The 15,744-nt window shown below is 32.8% G+C and overlaps 1 protein-coding gene across 1 annotated transcript; it reads left to right on the top strand.

Moving 5' to 3' along the window:
* Positions 1-8,882: 8,882 nt before the first annotated feature.
* LOC121128944 (ATPase family AAA domain-containing protein 2) lies at positions 8,883-15,099 on the top strand. The gene is made up of 6 exons (XM_040724566.2): positions 8,883-9,267; positions 9,329-9,442; positions 10,445-11,064; positions 11,274-13,362; positions 13,427-13,496; positions 13,556-15,099. Exons 1-6 carry the CDS (start codon positions 9,059-9,061, stop codon positions 14,324-14,326), a joined length of 3,873 nt encoding a protein of 1,290 aa, XP_040580500.1. The 5' UTR covers positions 8,883-9,058; the 3' UTR covers positions 14,327-15,099.
* The last annotated feature ends 645 nt before the right edge of the window (positions 15,100-15,744 follow it).

Below are 15,744 nucleotides of genomic sequence, written 5' to 3' on the forward strand. Positions count from 1 at the left end.
TCTTTTTTACTTACATTTTGGAACGCTGTAAGACTAGCTTTACCAAACAAAAAAAATGAACTCTTTTTAGTGTACACTTAACCCATAAGTATACTTAAGACTTTTTTTAATGCAATTTATTAATCTTGAGATATAACTCACTAAGAAATCTAGCAGAAAAACGCTCAGAAATTTTTATCTTTTAACCTGATATATTGATAGAAATGGAGAGTGAGAAACACCTTTTTCATAGCGACAAAAGAATAAAATGTAGTATTTAAGGAATTTTCACAACTTCATACACCCTCCTTTTTATTCATAAAGGAAGCTATTAATTTGTGAGTTCTCGTTAAAAGGCTAATATTATAGTGAATCATCTCTTTTCTTCCGTATTTAAGATTCAATCTAGTAAGAAGGGAATATATCTTTATTAATTATTATAACAAACTTAAAATTTATCAATATTTGTACTTAAAAATATGCTTGACAGGATCAAAGGGCCGAAGGGTATCATCAAGACTCATATGTAGTACAAGCAAGTATTCAGTGAAGGAAAATCTTATTCATTGTTTCTGGATTTTTTTTTTTTTGTGGGGGGGGGGGGGGGCTATTTTCACAGCAGTCTCATACTAACTGTTGGAATTGGAGGGACCAGTGACCCCCTTTAGGTATAATAAGATAGGGAAATCCCACTGTTAAACATATTACCATTGTACTAATAATTGTACACTGTACAGCTCTGATATCTTGCTTGAATACCTTAAACTATTTTTTAGCAAATTAGTCATGATCGACTTCTACCCGTTTCTACAGAGACCTCTTAAAACTTGAGTTTCATGTTCAGATGAGGGACACATACTAATACAGAACACACTGGCTAAAATCAATTTATATCATGCAGTATTTGATATTGTTTTGACTGAAACAAAGTACGCATACCATTGATTTGACCAATGTTGGTACCTATTGTATCCCAACATAGTGCTCTCACTAAACATTTGGCATCCTATTTTTTGCCTGGCCCTCACCAATACCAGAGGCCAACTTTTTAACACAAACAAGTTCCAAATCCTTATACATACAATGACAGATAGAGTCAACCATTTTTCTTTTTCTTTTTAAAGTTAATAGAAATATAGTACCAAAATTTTATATTAAGTTATTCCATTTTTTTTATGTATGTGTATTCCTCATATTCGACGTCCATATTGCCTGAAAGAAAACATTGAGACTACCGATTTGAACTACTGTATTGAAGTCTTGAACAGTTTTGCTAATACCATCAGCAGTTGGTATCAGATAAAAGTTTACACTTTTATCTGATACCCTTGCATTGCCAAACCAATGCAGCCAATTCAGATCTTTAAATACATTTATTCTTTTTTTTTGTTTTATAATCTTTATCAATATCTTACACCGAGTGGTTCATTAAACTCTGAACACTTTGAATTTTAAACTTCGACAAGATATAATTCATTTATTAATAATAGAATTTCAACAAAATTAATACTATAAATAGATGTGCATCTGAGCTCTCTTAATCATTAATGTAGCTGTGCTTAGTGACAATGATGACTTCTGGGGTGGGGAGGCCTGCCACCCACTGCAGATGTAGTACTCTGTCATGGCGTCCCAGTGCTGGCTGACAGTGGCTTTTGAAGACCTCGGTGTTTGGATGACAGACACTACAAACCTTCCCCTCGACATTAACCCAAAATATGTAGTCTAAAGGGTTGGCATCAGGGCTGTATGTGGTCAAAAGTGTCAAAATAGAGTTCAAAAGAGTCTTGCAACAAAGGAGATGTTTTTTTCATTGCTGGTGTCAAAAGTGGCCTCTTCACCCTCACAAGGTCATTTTCACCCAATTTTTTGATATTTCTCTTAACAGTCTGGTGTGAAATCCAGATCTCTCTTGCATGGGCCCACATGGACTTGAGGGGATTGTCCTGGACTGCTTTTTTTCATTCCTCCAGGTCCAGTTTAGCCTTTTTGAGACTTTCTTCCTCTCCAACGTTTTGGAATTGCTTACGGCGTAGACAGTGGTAGTGGAGACGCCCAACTGTTTAGAGTGCGCAAATTGTACGTAAGCTAGAGAGGTCAAGTTTGTTTTGTTATGTAATTAAATGTTTTTTCTTTAATAAATCGAAATATGAATTAATTGCAATCACTCAATCTTAATTAACTATTTAATTATTGAAATTGGAACATCTGGTACTGTACTTTTCGCATGAATATCATGATAAGTTATCATTATTTTCTCGAATTCATGTTGATAGCTTTTTGAAGTTATAATATCTTTTTCATAAACTATTTAAAAAAATGCATTATATATACATTTTATTTTAAAATACGAACCTTAAATGAAGCATGAAATAATATGTTATATATTTTTTATAATGAAAATTCGGCAATATAGTAGTATGATTTAAAAAACATCATGAGGACTGTTAGTAATGGTTTTAAAAGTTTCCGTTTACTTCTATTCTTTTTTTCCATTGTCATTTCCCAAGGATCATAAACACACGGCACCCTCCATGGGGCATGGTTCGTAGAAACTGCAATTTAATGCAGTAACCTGTGATGCTTATAACCTTGAGGTATGATATATTTCAGTTAAATATTTAATCACCTCGTACACAATAATAAAGGCACATTAATAAAACACACAGGCAATAAAAATGTTGGCCATCCAAAAAAAACAAAATATAAGAAATTAAACAAAGTCCAACGAACGTCCTCACAATTTACCCACTGACTTCTTCTTTCCCTGGCAAGAGCGTCGCATTCTGTCAGGAAATGGATAAGAGACTCTGATCCTTCTTTACATAGCCTGCATGAGTCCTCATCGACTAATCCCATTTTTTTAGATGCATTTTCATTAAAATGTGGCTAGAAACAAAGCTCACAAATTTTTGAGAAATGTTCTAGTATGTGATTGTAATTTCCATCCATGATTAGGACTTGTAAAAAACAGTTTCGTTTGATGGTAACTTGGATCAATTTGCCATTCCTGTTCCCGTTTGGCAGTTACTAATTTTTTAACTTCTACCTCCAACGTTGTCTGTGGATTTTCTATTCATAAGTCATTTGGCACTCATTTTAGTCAGGGCATCCACAAATTCGTTCCCAGTGTTGCCGTCATGACCCCTTACCCATTTTATACTTAAGGCTTGTTTTAAAATTCCAATCTCTTCTAAAATACATCGTTGTTATTCTGTGAAGGACCCTCTTTTCCTTTCTACACATTCAATAGCTGCCATACTGTCAATGTGAAAATGAAAAGGGATTTGAGGTGTCATATCATTTAGGACACGTATTGCTTGATAAACACCTTCCACCTCAGCCTGAAAAACAGTATTAAACAAGCTCAAATTTCCATATCCATCGAATAAACATTCGTCTCCTATGGTAATACACCATCCATAACCAACTTTATCTGCAATCTTCAATCCATCTGTGAAAACATTCAAGCAATACGAATCCAAGAGTGTCTCATTTTTTATCAATACAAACGGAGGTAGAAAATAAGCTTTATGAAATATATTTTCTATGGGGACACTAAATTTGCTGAGGCATACTCTTAATTATTTTTGGAGTATTTCTGCCCCTTCTTTAGATCTGAAGTGGGGCATCCACAATATTGGAACATCATCTATAGTCACCTTGCTCTAAGTGCATTATTTTGTATGCTTAAATGTACTGGTTCCATTTCGAACATAACTTCCATGGCTTTTGTAGGAGTAGACCTCATTGCTCAACACATCAAAAGGCATGCAAGCCTATTAATTCTCCTGATCCTTTGGATAAAAAGGTCTACCTCAATAACTCGAGGTTCCCATATCCCTGCTCCATAACAAATAAAAATTTTTGGCGTTTTGTATAATATATTGAACATGCCCCCCCCCCATCTAAGTCTGATGCCTATAATAACTCCAAGATACTTATATTGCTTTACCCATTCTATTGTTCTCTCATTGATTTTAATGTTTGGGTATATCACTTTGTGGACTCGTGTGCATACCATTCCTCTTGTTTTCGACTCACTCAATTTAAGGCCAGTTTCAGAGACTTGATGTGTCATTTCATTTACTTGTGTTTGGATTATTTCAGCCATAGACCGTAGGTCTATACCTACGGTCTATGGCTGATATAATACGGGGGTATGTCATCATTAAATCCAATTGTAAGCAATGGACCTAGCCCAGGCATAAAAGAATCCCTTACTGAGGACAACCCTTGGTGGGAGTGAAATACATCGTTATTTCCTGTTGCGTACAAACGATTTCCCTGTTCTGTAAAAAATGTTTGTACCATTTAATTGAGGAAAAGTCAATACCATTTTGTTCCAAACGTTTTTCAATTATATCGTATTGGAGGTTGTCAAATGCTCCTTCAATGTCAAAGAAAACAGCAATAGCATTTTTTTTTGTTGAAGACGGCACTCTCTGCTCTATTTACTAATTTCGCAATAGCAGAATCAGTTGATTCCCCTCTTTGAAACCCAAACTGATTGGTCATTGGAATCTTTAGTTGTAAGGATTCGATATGCCAATAAATTATTATCTCTGTTCCTTGGACTATTGTGTTTGCCAATCTTATGAGTCGAAATGCTTTGGGGTTTGAATAATCCTCTTTATTACGTTTTGGTAAAAACAAAACGTTTGCTTCACTCATATCTTGGGAACATAAGAAAATTTCAAGGATAATCTGTATAAAAACGCTATTATATTATAATATTCGTCTAACAAATTCATAAAAATTATTGGGGGAATTTCATCAGGTCCTGGATTTTAAAATTCTTGAAAGATTTAAAATCTTTCAAGATTTTAAATATTTGCAATTTTTCTGTGGAGTAGCGACTGTTCTACTTATTTACCATGGCATCAACGGTGAAAATATTTTTATCAGAAAAGAGCACAACTTTACCTTAATTTTTGTTGGCCTGACCAAAATTTAGAATCTTCTTTGCTCTTTCCAACAGTCTCAGCTTGTTTGTTCGGGGATAAGATGTCTTGTTGCCCTCCTCTATGATTTTGCACTAATCTCATTCCGGATTAAAAATAGTAAAATGTGTACCACTAGATAAGATCAACCCTGTATTTATTATATCAAGTTCACTACCCAGGAATTAAATAATAATAATAACTGTTGAGGAAAAGAATATTCATTCTTCAGATTACCAATTCGAAAAAAACGGACCAGTATCTTTGAATAGTTTTTGTATGTATCCTGGGTTTTCAAACTCAGGACCAAGAAGCAATATTTGATAATTACATTCTATATATTATTTAAAATCTTTCATTAATATATATATATAATGCGAAATAGTTTACTTCCGTTTTTTGCTCCTCAAATCTTCTCTTTATTCTGTTAGCGATTAACTATACAACAAAATGGAGGTCTTGTAACGCCCACCGACTAAAATCCATTTTATTATTGCCATTAAGCCTGTAGTACCCAAAAACGACAATTAGAGCATTCATCCGACTTAGTATTGGCCTTTAAAGTACAATTTCGATTAATTGCCATATATCGACGTGGAGGAACTACGAATATATAGACAAAAATTATTGTTAAAATCAATTGATAAAAAGTTGCTGGATATAAAAGATTAGTATTTATTGGTATTTTGATTACAATGCCTATAAAATGTGTATAATAATAAAAAAACAAATAAAATGAAGGATCTTATTTATAAGCTAATATTTTTTTTAATTGATTTTTATCAAAGTTAAACAAATAATAAGCCGTATATTACAACTTGAAAAGATTTTTTGTCAAAAAACTACTAATTTTTTCAGTATAACTTTTAATTTTCGTATGAAATATTTAATAAATACTCAACGCAAGGTTGCGTGAAAAACATTTCAAATATTGTTTAATAGAAATTAGTCCATTAGATGAAAAGAGATGTAATAGAGACAGATCAAATACCTTGAATATGAGGGACATTTAAATGATAAATTTGCCTTCAAAATATTAATTAATTATTATAATTAGCCAAATAATTGACTTAATTATATAAAACTTCGGAACTTTTTCAGGAATTGCTTATATTATCAAATATTCCATTCAAAAATTAAAAGTTAAACTGAAAAAATTTATCAAAATCTACCTTTGTTGAACAGCAATTTTTTAAAGATGTAATATAAGGGTTATTCAATAGTTTTATCTATAATATAAAGCAATTAAAAAGAAAAATTACCTTCAAAATACAATCCTGAACTTTACTTGACTTTTGAATGATTAAACACATTTTGTAGGCATCATGATAATTAAATAATAAAAATATATAATAAGTTATCAATATTTTATATGATACAATGTTTTTATGAATTGATATTACCTTTTTTTCATCTATAACATGGTTTGAGATTCGACCCCGGTTTTTTGAATTGGGAAAATATCAAAGTTCGAATTCTTATAAGTAATACATGTTTCAAAACCAAAGTTTTAAGTCAAATTAAAATTTACCCTGGGGGTGTACCCCCCACACCCCATCCAGAAAATACAAAACAGTAAAGGTATATCTAATCTGACAGAAATAAAAATATATCTTCAGCATTTTCAAGCTCTACATATGAATCAATTAGTCAGTCAAACATCTGTAGTTTTGAGAACCTGTAGTTGTTCTTTGACAAATTGGACCTAAACTCTGTCAATATCAAGTAGCTGCTAGTTAAATGATTGCACAGCATCACACGTTCTGAAACATGGATATTTTGCTCAAAAATCGAGTTACTGTGACTTTGTAAAGAATAAAATTTCATAATTATCATTTTCATAAAGAAGTAATAATCGTGCATAATCGATTATTAACATTTCAGGAATATCACTCATTCCATAGTTTTGTCACGGCCTCTCATAATGCAAAATTTTACATAAAATTTTAAATGCGTAAGTCGGGAAAATTAATCTGAAATATTACACCTGCTAAGAGAAAATATAATGATATTTTAAATTTACACTGTAGATTATATAGGTCTACAAAATTAGGATTTCAAACTTTTTGTCACACATTCAAATTTCTTGGCATAACGACACCATACAGGATTGAAACTTAAAAAATCATAATATACAGATATTTTTACTCTAGAAAAGACTTATTAAGCAATTCTCAATGCTTATTTTCTACCCTAAATATTTTTTTCACACTTTCGGTCGTGAAACCGGGGTCAAATCTTCCACCATGTCCTATATACTTCTTTAACGTCGAAATATGACTTTAAATCAAAATTATTCTGCAAAAGCGTAATAAAAAAAAAGGCTTTAAAGACCAAACTTATTTATATTGAAGATTTTAATGTTCGTTTTCTTGTTCTACGGCTTAAATAACAATATTAAATATGGTTTTCTACCCTATTCATGCATTTCAGATTGATTAATTAATCTATTCATTTCATTAAAAAGAAGAAAAGAAAAACTAAATAAATCCCCATATTATGATAATTCTATTGATAATTCACTATTATTACTTATTCAAGCCATTTTGCATAGAAGAACACAGTAATCACAAACACATGTTCGAGATTAATTAATCTGTAGAGACGATATTTATGTTCACATAACTCAATAACTGTTTGAATAAGTATCAGACCAAAAAAAATCCATTATCAGTCGAAGTCTAGTAAAGTAGCTTTATAAAAATAAATTGCTGTATTTTTAATCGATAAGATTTATTATAAATATCTATATTATATACCATATATCCGTAAATGCATTCAATTAGCCCTTCTTATTATGACTTACCCGTATGCGCCCTCTTTCATAAAATGTCCACATATTGTATTAATAATATGATATAAATTATAATACAAGGAAGGATAGCTACCCTTGATTCAAATACATGGCCGGGGAGACCTTATAAAAGAGGGCGCTCATTTAATTATTGCCGCCAAAAGTAAAAATAAGTACTGCCACATACCAGAAGCACTCTCAGTACTAGTGATGTAATAATTTCATCGTAATTTTGAATTATGCGAAAAATACATTTTGAAATTCTATATCGAATTTATATCGATAATTATATTAAAAAATAAGTTATATATTGAATATATAACTAATAGATGTCGCTTGCTTCTCTCTCCCTTTATATATATTTAATATATTGAATTTAGCTAGAAAAAAAGGGAAAAGAAAAACAAGGGAGCAAAAGGAGAAAGATAAGAAGAAGAAAGAGTACATCAATTTCATTGTCCACAAAAACCTGGACACAACTTATCTAAAATCGCTAAGCTTATCGCTCTAATTTTAACTTTTATTTGACATCAATTGAAATATAATAACAGTTCAAATACTAAAAATAAGAATCAAATTTGATTCAGTAATAATTTCTTAGTTTGCATCAAGTGATTGGAATTGGGGGAGGGAACAGGGCGTGGCATTTGCCTCCATAAAATCAAGGGGAGGGTAGTCCAAATTGATAAATTGTTATAGTTACCAGCAATAGGGTCGCTAACTCCTTTTTGGGGTAGCCTCAAGATACCCCTTACAAAAAAGTTTCTTTAGCCCCCCAAAAAAAAAAAAAAAATCCTATACATACATCTATGTACATATATATAAAATAAACATAATTATATAAATATTCTTATATTACGGTGTTGATAGTTTTTGGCATTAAACCCCTGGTTACCACTTTATAAAATTATCCTTCTGCCTACAAAAATTTCAATAAGGTTAAAATCCTGCATACGTCCCTGTAAATATGTAAAATATATTATTATTCCACATAAATACTTTTATCACGACCATTAGAATTTTATATCTCATTTCAAAAGATTTAAAATATGCCCTTAAACGATTAAGTGGCCTGATGAAAATATGAGAAAGAGAAAAGACCCGAGGTTGCGTGTTTATTCTACTTTACAGCCCAGGTATTGGAAGACTCGCTACTTGATTTTCTCCCCTCTTTGACTACTAATACACGGTATCTATATAACTGCATCAACTATCATCACAAAAGTAGAGCTAGAAGAAGACTTGTTTCTGTTAGTTCAAAGGTTCAGGGGGAATTTTTGTAGTGGCATAATCATTCAATTTTGTGGGTAGTTAAATTGGATATTCCTCCTGGATTAAGGACATGGGGACAACGCGTCGAGGTTGTGTTTTTTCTACAGAAGAGGATGAAGAAGATGGCGGAGGAATTAGTTCCACTCGAAGAAGTCGTCGTCGCCGACGTCTTCCCGGCATCACTGAGGAAACCCAAGATGAAGAAGAAGGAATTGAGCCCCAAGAGGTAGAGGAGGACGAAGAAGGCGTTGAGTCTCCTCCATTCTACCAGAACAAAAGGTATTAAATAATCATTAATCAATCATTCATGCAAAGAAACTCATTTTTCATTTCTTTCCAGAATTCGACTTTCTCGATCCCATATTCGTCGAATAGCCCGGAGAAAAGAAGAGGAAAAGCATGAGCAAATGGAGTTTGAACTACGTTATTCCAAAGATTTGAGGAGTCGAAGGAGGTACTCATCAGTAACTAATATCATTACCGCCAAAATTCAATTACAATTCCTCTACTTTCATAAAGTTATCAATTACATGCAAAATTATCCATGCCGATTCGAACTATGAACAGTTTTCTATTCCTATGTTTTCACAATCCTACGAAATCTTTATTATGTGTTAAAAACAAGGTTTAGACGTTACATTTTTTTTTTTTTTTTTTTTTTTCAAATTGTATCCCTTTTTATTTAATTCCCTTTTACTTGTATCTTTCATAAGATATTTTTCATTTTTTGGGTTTTTGAAGATTTGTTATGGAAGTTTGGCAAGAGGTTTACTACTAATTATGCAAAACAATATAAATATTTATTTAAAAAAATAGGGAATTAATATAATTCCAGATCAAGGGTGCCTATAATTTAAAATACCTAAAAACATAATTATTGACAATTGAAAGAATGCACTACTAATAAGCCTTGATATTAACTGCTTTTTATATTTATTTACATATTATTAGGGATATATGTTAGTAAATGACATTGTTTATAACACTTTTTGGATAAGTTTGAACTGCCGTTTTATTAGGAAAAAATGAGAGAAATTTATTTTACCTCATCATAAGATTAATTTCAAAATAAACACGAATCTAAGAGCGTATTGTGATACTTATGAAAGATGAATCATTTATGTCTTGCAATGGGAACTTTCTGATATTATCATCATGGTCCAAGAGAGTTAATGAGTAGACATTAACTAAGTCTACTGTATTAACGACATATTTTTATTGTAAGTGTAGCTATACATACATTTACAATGACCCAAAAGTTTATCTTCAAACTTATGATCTACTTTGAATTACGTTCTTACTTATTTTTTATTTATCCGGCTTTGATTGGTATAAATAAAAGAATAACAAATTTATGTATGTGTCACTTTGTTTTGAACAGATGATTATTTCTAGTACATGTGGGTTATTTTAGTCAAACTTTCTTAACAAATGCGATTCATTTTTGTTCCCTTAGGCACAGTTCTTATAGCTGTGTTACAAACTCTGTGTCTCCTCGTAGAAATAACCAGAAGCGCTCATTGGAAGAGAACGATAATGAAGAAGGAACAGCTCATATTCACTCACGTTATCTTCGTACTCGTCATCAAAAAAGTCTTCGTGAAAGTCCTGATGAGGAAGACGAAAGAGAAGAGGAGAGTGAAGAAGAACCAGTTAAATCTTCCAAACGTAAGTTCAAAAGAAAATGTTCCAAGCCTAATGGCATAAAAGCGTTTGAAAGTGAAGATGAGGAAATAAAGGATGAGGAGCCTTTATCTACAAAATATGTGAAATCTTCACGGTCTGAGAGAAATGAGGAGGAAAAAGAGAATTCCAGTTACCTAGAAAATATGTCCAATAAAGAGGCTCTGCTCAATGGAGTATCTGATGATAAAGGATCTCTTTCTTCAGAAAATATTTTAAGAAGAAGCACTCGCTCACGTAGAAGCAATCAAAAATACGAAATTTCTGATGCGTCAGACGGGGATATCGGAAGAAGAAGCTCACTTAGAAATAAGGAAAAGAAGAAATTACCCATAATAGAGAAAAATCCTCCATCCAGTGATCAAGAAGAAGAGGAAGGTGATGATGATACAGGTAATATAGAAACTTTTCTGCATTATTACTAGAACAACAAATTACTATGATATTTATGAATTACTTTACTTTTTTTATTTTGTATGTATATATAAATAACATAGTATTTTTAGTTAACATGGCTTTAATTAATGTTCGATGATCTTAGTATCTAAGAGCATAGTTATAATACGTTTCGAAAATAATATAATTTTAAATCATGTCTACAGAGTTTGAAGAGAAAAATGAAGTTAAAGAAAATCATACAAATGAAGTAAAAAAATCATCTCCTGTACACCAACGTCCACAAAGGAGCCGAATTCCTGTCAATCGCTTAACATATACCAGTAGCAGTAGACGAAGGTTGAATGGTGCACCCAGTAACTTAGCTAGAAGTTCTTCTGAAGATGAAATGAAAGAAGTCAATAAGTCGCAACGAAGAAGTTCCAAATATAATATGAGGGTGAATAGAAGAGCTACTAATCGTTATAGTACAGGAAATGGAGTCTCGACTCGTAATAGTAATAGAATTGCCAAGTCCATTCATAAGAAAAAAATTAGTTATGGTTCAGATTCTGATGACTCTGATAGTTCTACCAGTTCTCCCAGTGCTGATGAAAGTAAATTCGAGAAAAGAAAAGCTAAACGAATGATGATAGAAAAATCAAAAATGATGCCATTGAATATGAAAAAGAAAGATCTTGAAATGGCATTGTTTAAGGATAGGAAAAAAGTTGGCTCATCCATGGCCGATGTGAGTCCTATGGATTTAGATTTAAGTGTTAGCTTTGATTCGGTTAGAGGAATCAATGAGCACATTAACAGTCTCAAGGAAATGGTAATATTCCCTTTGTTGTATCCGGAACTTTTCTCTAAATATGAAATAACTCCTCCAAGAGGAGTATTATTTTATGGACCTCCTGGAACTGGAAAAACTCTAGTAGCCAGAGCATTAGCATCTGAAATATCCAAGGAAGGGAAAAAAGTTGCATTTTTTATGCGAAAAGGGGCCGATTGCTTAAGTAAGTGGATCGGGGAGTCTGAGAGACAATTACGACTTCTTTTTGATCAAGCTTATCTAATGAGGCCTTCTATTATATTTTTTGATGAAATTGATGGTCTTGCTCCGATTCGCTCGTCTCGACAGGATCAAATTCATTCTTCAATTGTATCCACTCTCTTAGCACTAATGGATGGTCTTGATAATCGCGGAGAAATCATTGTCGTTGGTGCAACAAATAGAATTGATTCAATAGATCCTGCTTTACGTAGACCAGGAAGGTTTGATAGAGAACTGAGATTTAGCCTTCCAACTCGAAATGCACGGAAAGAAATATTAGAACTTCACGTTAAAAAATGGGAACCACAACTCAAGGAAGAAGTTTTAGACCATTTGGCTGATAGTACTATTGGATATTGTGGTGCAGATCTCAAGGGGCTTTGTGGAGAGGCTGCATTGATAGCTCTGAGAAGACGTTATCCACAGGTGTATAAAACAACGGAAAAATTAAACGTAGACTTTCAAAAGATACAAGTTGTCAAAGAGGATTTTGATAAAGCAATCAAAAACATGATCCCTTCCTCTCATCGAATTGCTGATCAATTTCAGTCTCCACTTCCACTCCATATTAGACCTCTCTTAAATACGGTTTACGCTAAAATATGTCACGATATTGATATAATATATCCAGTTGATGATGCATTTCGTCCCAGAGTTTTGATTTGTGCTGATGGAGTCGGGCATGGCCAAACAACGTATCTTGGTCCTGCTATTTTACATCACCTTGAAAGACTTCCGGCTCAGAAATTAGATATTCCTGCTCTTTTTTCTAATAGTGCTCGAACTCCTGAAGAAGCTTTATCACAGATTATTCGAGAGGCTAAAAGAGCTCTTCCAGGAATTTTGTACATCCCTCACATTTCTAAGCTTTGGAGCACAGTCTCTGATACTGTTCATAAAACGTTCCTTTCTATGATTCATGATATTCCACCCACTGCTCAACTTTTTATTCTCGCCATTAGTGATGACTGCTACTCAGATCTGCCTATTGAAATTCAGGAACTCTTTTTGAATTCTCATAAGGAAGTGTTTACTATGGAACTGCCAGGAGAGAAAGAAAGATCTGAATTCTTTCAGCCTGTTTTTTCTGGAGCTGTTGCTCCCGTAACTGTTATTCAATCATGCCATGAAGAGGAAGAAGAAGAGACTTTAACAGTTGTTTCTTCACATTCGAAGCAACGAAAGTTGACGGAAAAAGAGGAGAAAAAACTTCGAAAAAAAGAAGAACACCGTCTTCGAGAATTAAGGATATTCATGAGGTAAGCTAATCATATAATTTGTTGACTCAAGTTGTCTTTTATTCTACTTTTTGTGACTAAATAGGGATGTTCATATGAAAATATACCGTGAACAAAAGTTCTTTATGTTCAGATCTCCTGTCGACTTAGATGAGGTAGGTTAATTTTTGATGAAGGTGTCAATAATTAATACTTTTATATTTTAATCTTCTAGGTATATGATTATTTAGATTTAATCACACATCCTATGGACTTTGATGCCATGTTAGTTAAGTTAGATAATGGTGAATATCAATGTGCCAAGGATTTTCTTGATGATATTGATTTGATAGTTGATAATGCAATAAATTATAATAGTGATTTGAACTATGAAACGAATAAGATCATTTGCCATAGAGCTACTGCCCTTCGAGACTTTACTTATGCTCTTGTAAAACAAGAGATGGATACAGACTTTGAGGAAGAATGCCGTGAAATTTCGGAGAGACGCAAAAAGTTAGAAGAGGAGTTAAAGGAATATCCCAAGGATACGAGTGAGCAGCCAAAGCCATTTCATACTACCAGACACCGTACCTCGCGCTGGTCACGTGGTGACTGTCGAAAAACTAAGAAAAAACTTTCCCAGTCCAACGATGCAGAAGAAGCTATATCCTCTCTTGATGCATCGAACAATGCTCCTTGTACAAGTCCTGTAGCATCAACATCGGAAGTCAACCAAAACACTACTTCTACTATGATCGCTGATGACAATAATGATTTAATCACTACCGGTATCAGAATTGATACTCAAAAGCTTCAAGAACGAAAACTTGAACTTGTTAAAGCTACCAAAGGCTTTTCTGTTGAGAGATTGGAACGAGTGTTAGCTAGATGCTTAAATATTATAAATTCCTACATGTCTGAGTCTGATAGAACTCAATTACCTGCGGATCTCCAAGTCCAAATAGATATAATCAAGACTCAGCAACAACGCATTCTTAGATAATAATATTATTTAATTATTTAGTACGCATTTCAATTCCCCTTTTTCACGACGACACAACCCCCAGAAGATAAATAATAATAATGATGTTGTAATTGAGTAGCTTTTTCACACAAAACATACTATTTATTTTTGTAGACTGACCTTTCTTTCACTGCCGCCATTTGTTGATATGCATAATTTAAAGGCTGTAACTATTATTTTTTCATTTTCCAAAATTTTAAAATATTTTTATGTATAAATTAGTTATATATATTTATAATTGTAGGCATTTCACTTATGAAAATAATGTGCTACTGTGTAGTAATAAAATTGACAATGTATTCTATTTAATAGTCGATAAATACTTTTTATTGTGATCATTACTTCATATTTATTATTTTTATCATCTGTTTTTTTAATAAATATAAATGTTGACGAAGTGACATATATAGATTTCTCTACTATGGCATGTTGACTCAGCGATTATAGCTAGTTACTATTCTTGTTCATATTTAAGCTAGGTCATTTATTTTTACCTTCCTCTATTTATTACAGCATCTCATTAAAAACTATTTTATCACATTATACATATTTACAATGTAATGGTATCTATATTTTTATTTTTTTTGTTTGTTTGTTTGTTAGCTTTGTATAACCAATCTTCAATCTAACCGTTCTCTCTCTTGTGTTAGTGAAAATATTCAAATTTGTGTGAGTGTGAAAAAAACATTGTGACAATAATTTGTATAATAAATTATATGCCTTACTTCTTACAAAGGCTTATCAATATCCAATAATTTCATTTTATATACAGAGTGGTCCATTAAAATCTGAGCTTTTAAATTTATACAACATATAATTTATTAATTAACAATAGAATTTTAACTAAATTAATACTAGAAATAGATGTATGTTAGAGCTCTCTTAACCATTAATATAGCCGCTTCTGGTACCTGCTACGAATATGCTCCTCTGTAATGGCGTCTCAGTGCTGGCTGACAGTCAGTGGTTTTGAGGGCCTTGGTGTTTGGATGAAGGACACTGCAGGACTTCCTCTCGACATGGACACAAAAGGAGTAGTTGAGAAGGTTGGCATCAGGACTATAGGGGTTGGGAAGTGTCAAAAATTAGTTCAAAACAACTAAAAACACAGTCTTACAACCGAAGACGTGGGTTTCTTTCATTGCTGGTGTCAAAAGTGGCCTCTCCACCCACTTTTTAGATAGCTCTCTGGACAGTTTACTGTGAAACTCCGAAATCTCTTTCATGGGCCCTTATGGACTTGAGTGGATTGATCTGGGCTGTTTTATTCAACTCCTCCAAGCCCTGTTTGACAGACCCCCTTTTCCTCTCCGACGTTTCGGACTTGCTGAAGGTAGTCCTAGAGACGTCCAACTGCTTGGAGTGCGCGAATGAAAATTCGTCGATCACGTTCAAGT

The sequence above is a fragment of the Lepeophtheirus salmonis genome, chromosome 14, assembly GCF_016086655.4.
Source record: "Lepeophtheirus salmonis chromosome 14, UVic_Lsal_1.4, whole genome shotgun sequence".
Taxonomy (NCBI): Eukaryota; Metazoa; Arthropoda; class Copepoda; order Siphonostomatoida; family Caligidae; genus Lepeophtheirus; species Lepeophtheirus salmonis.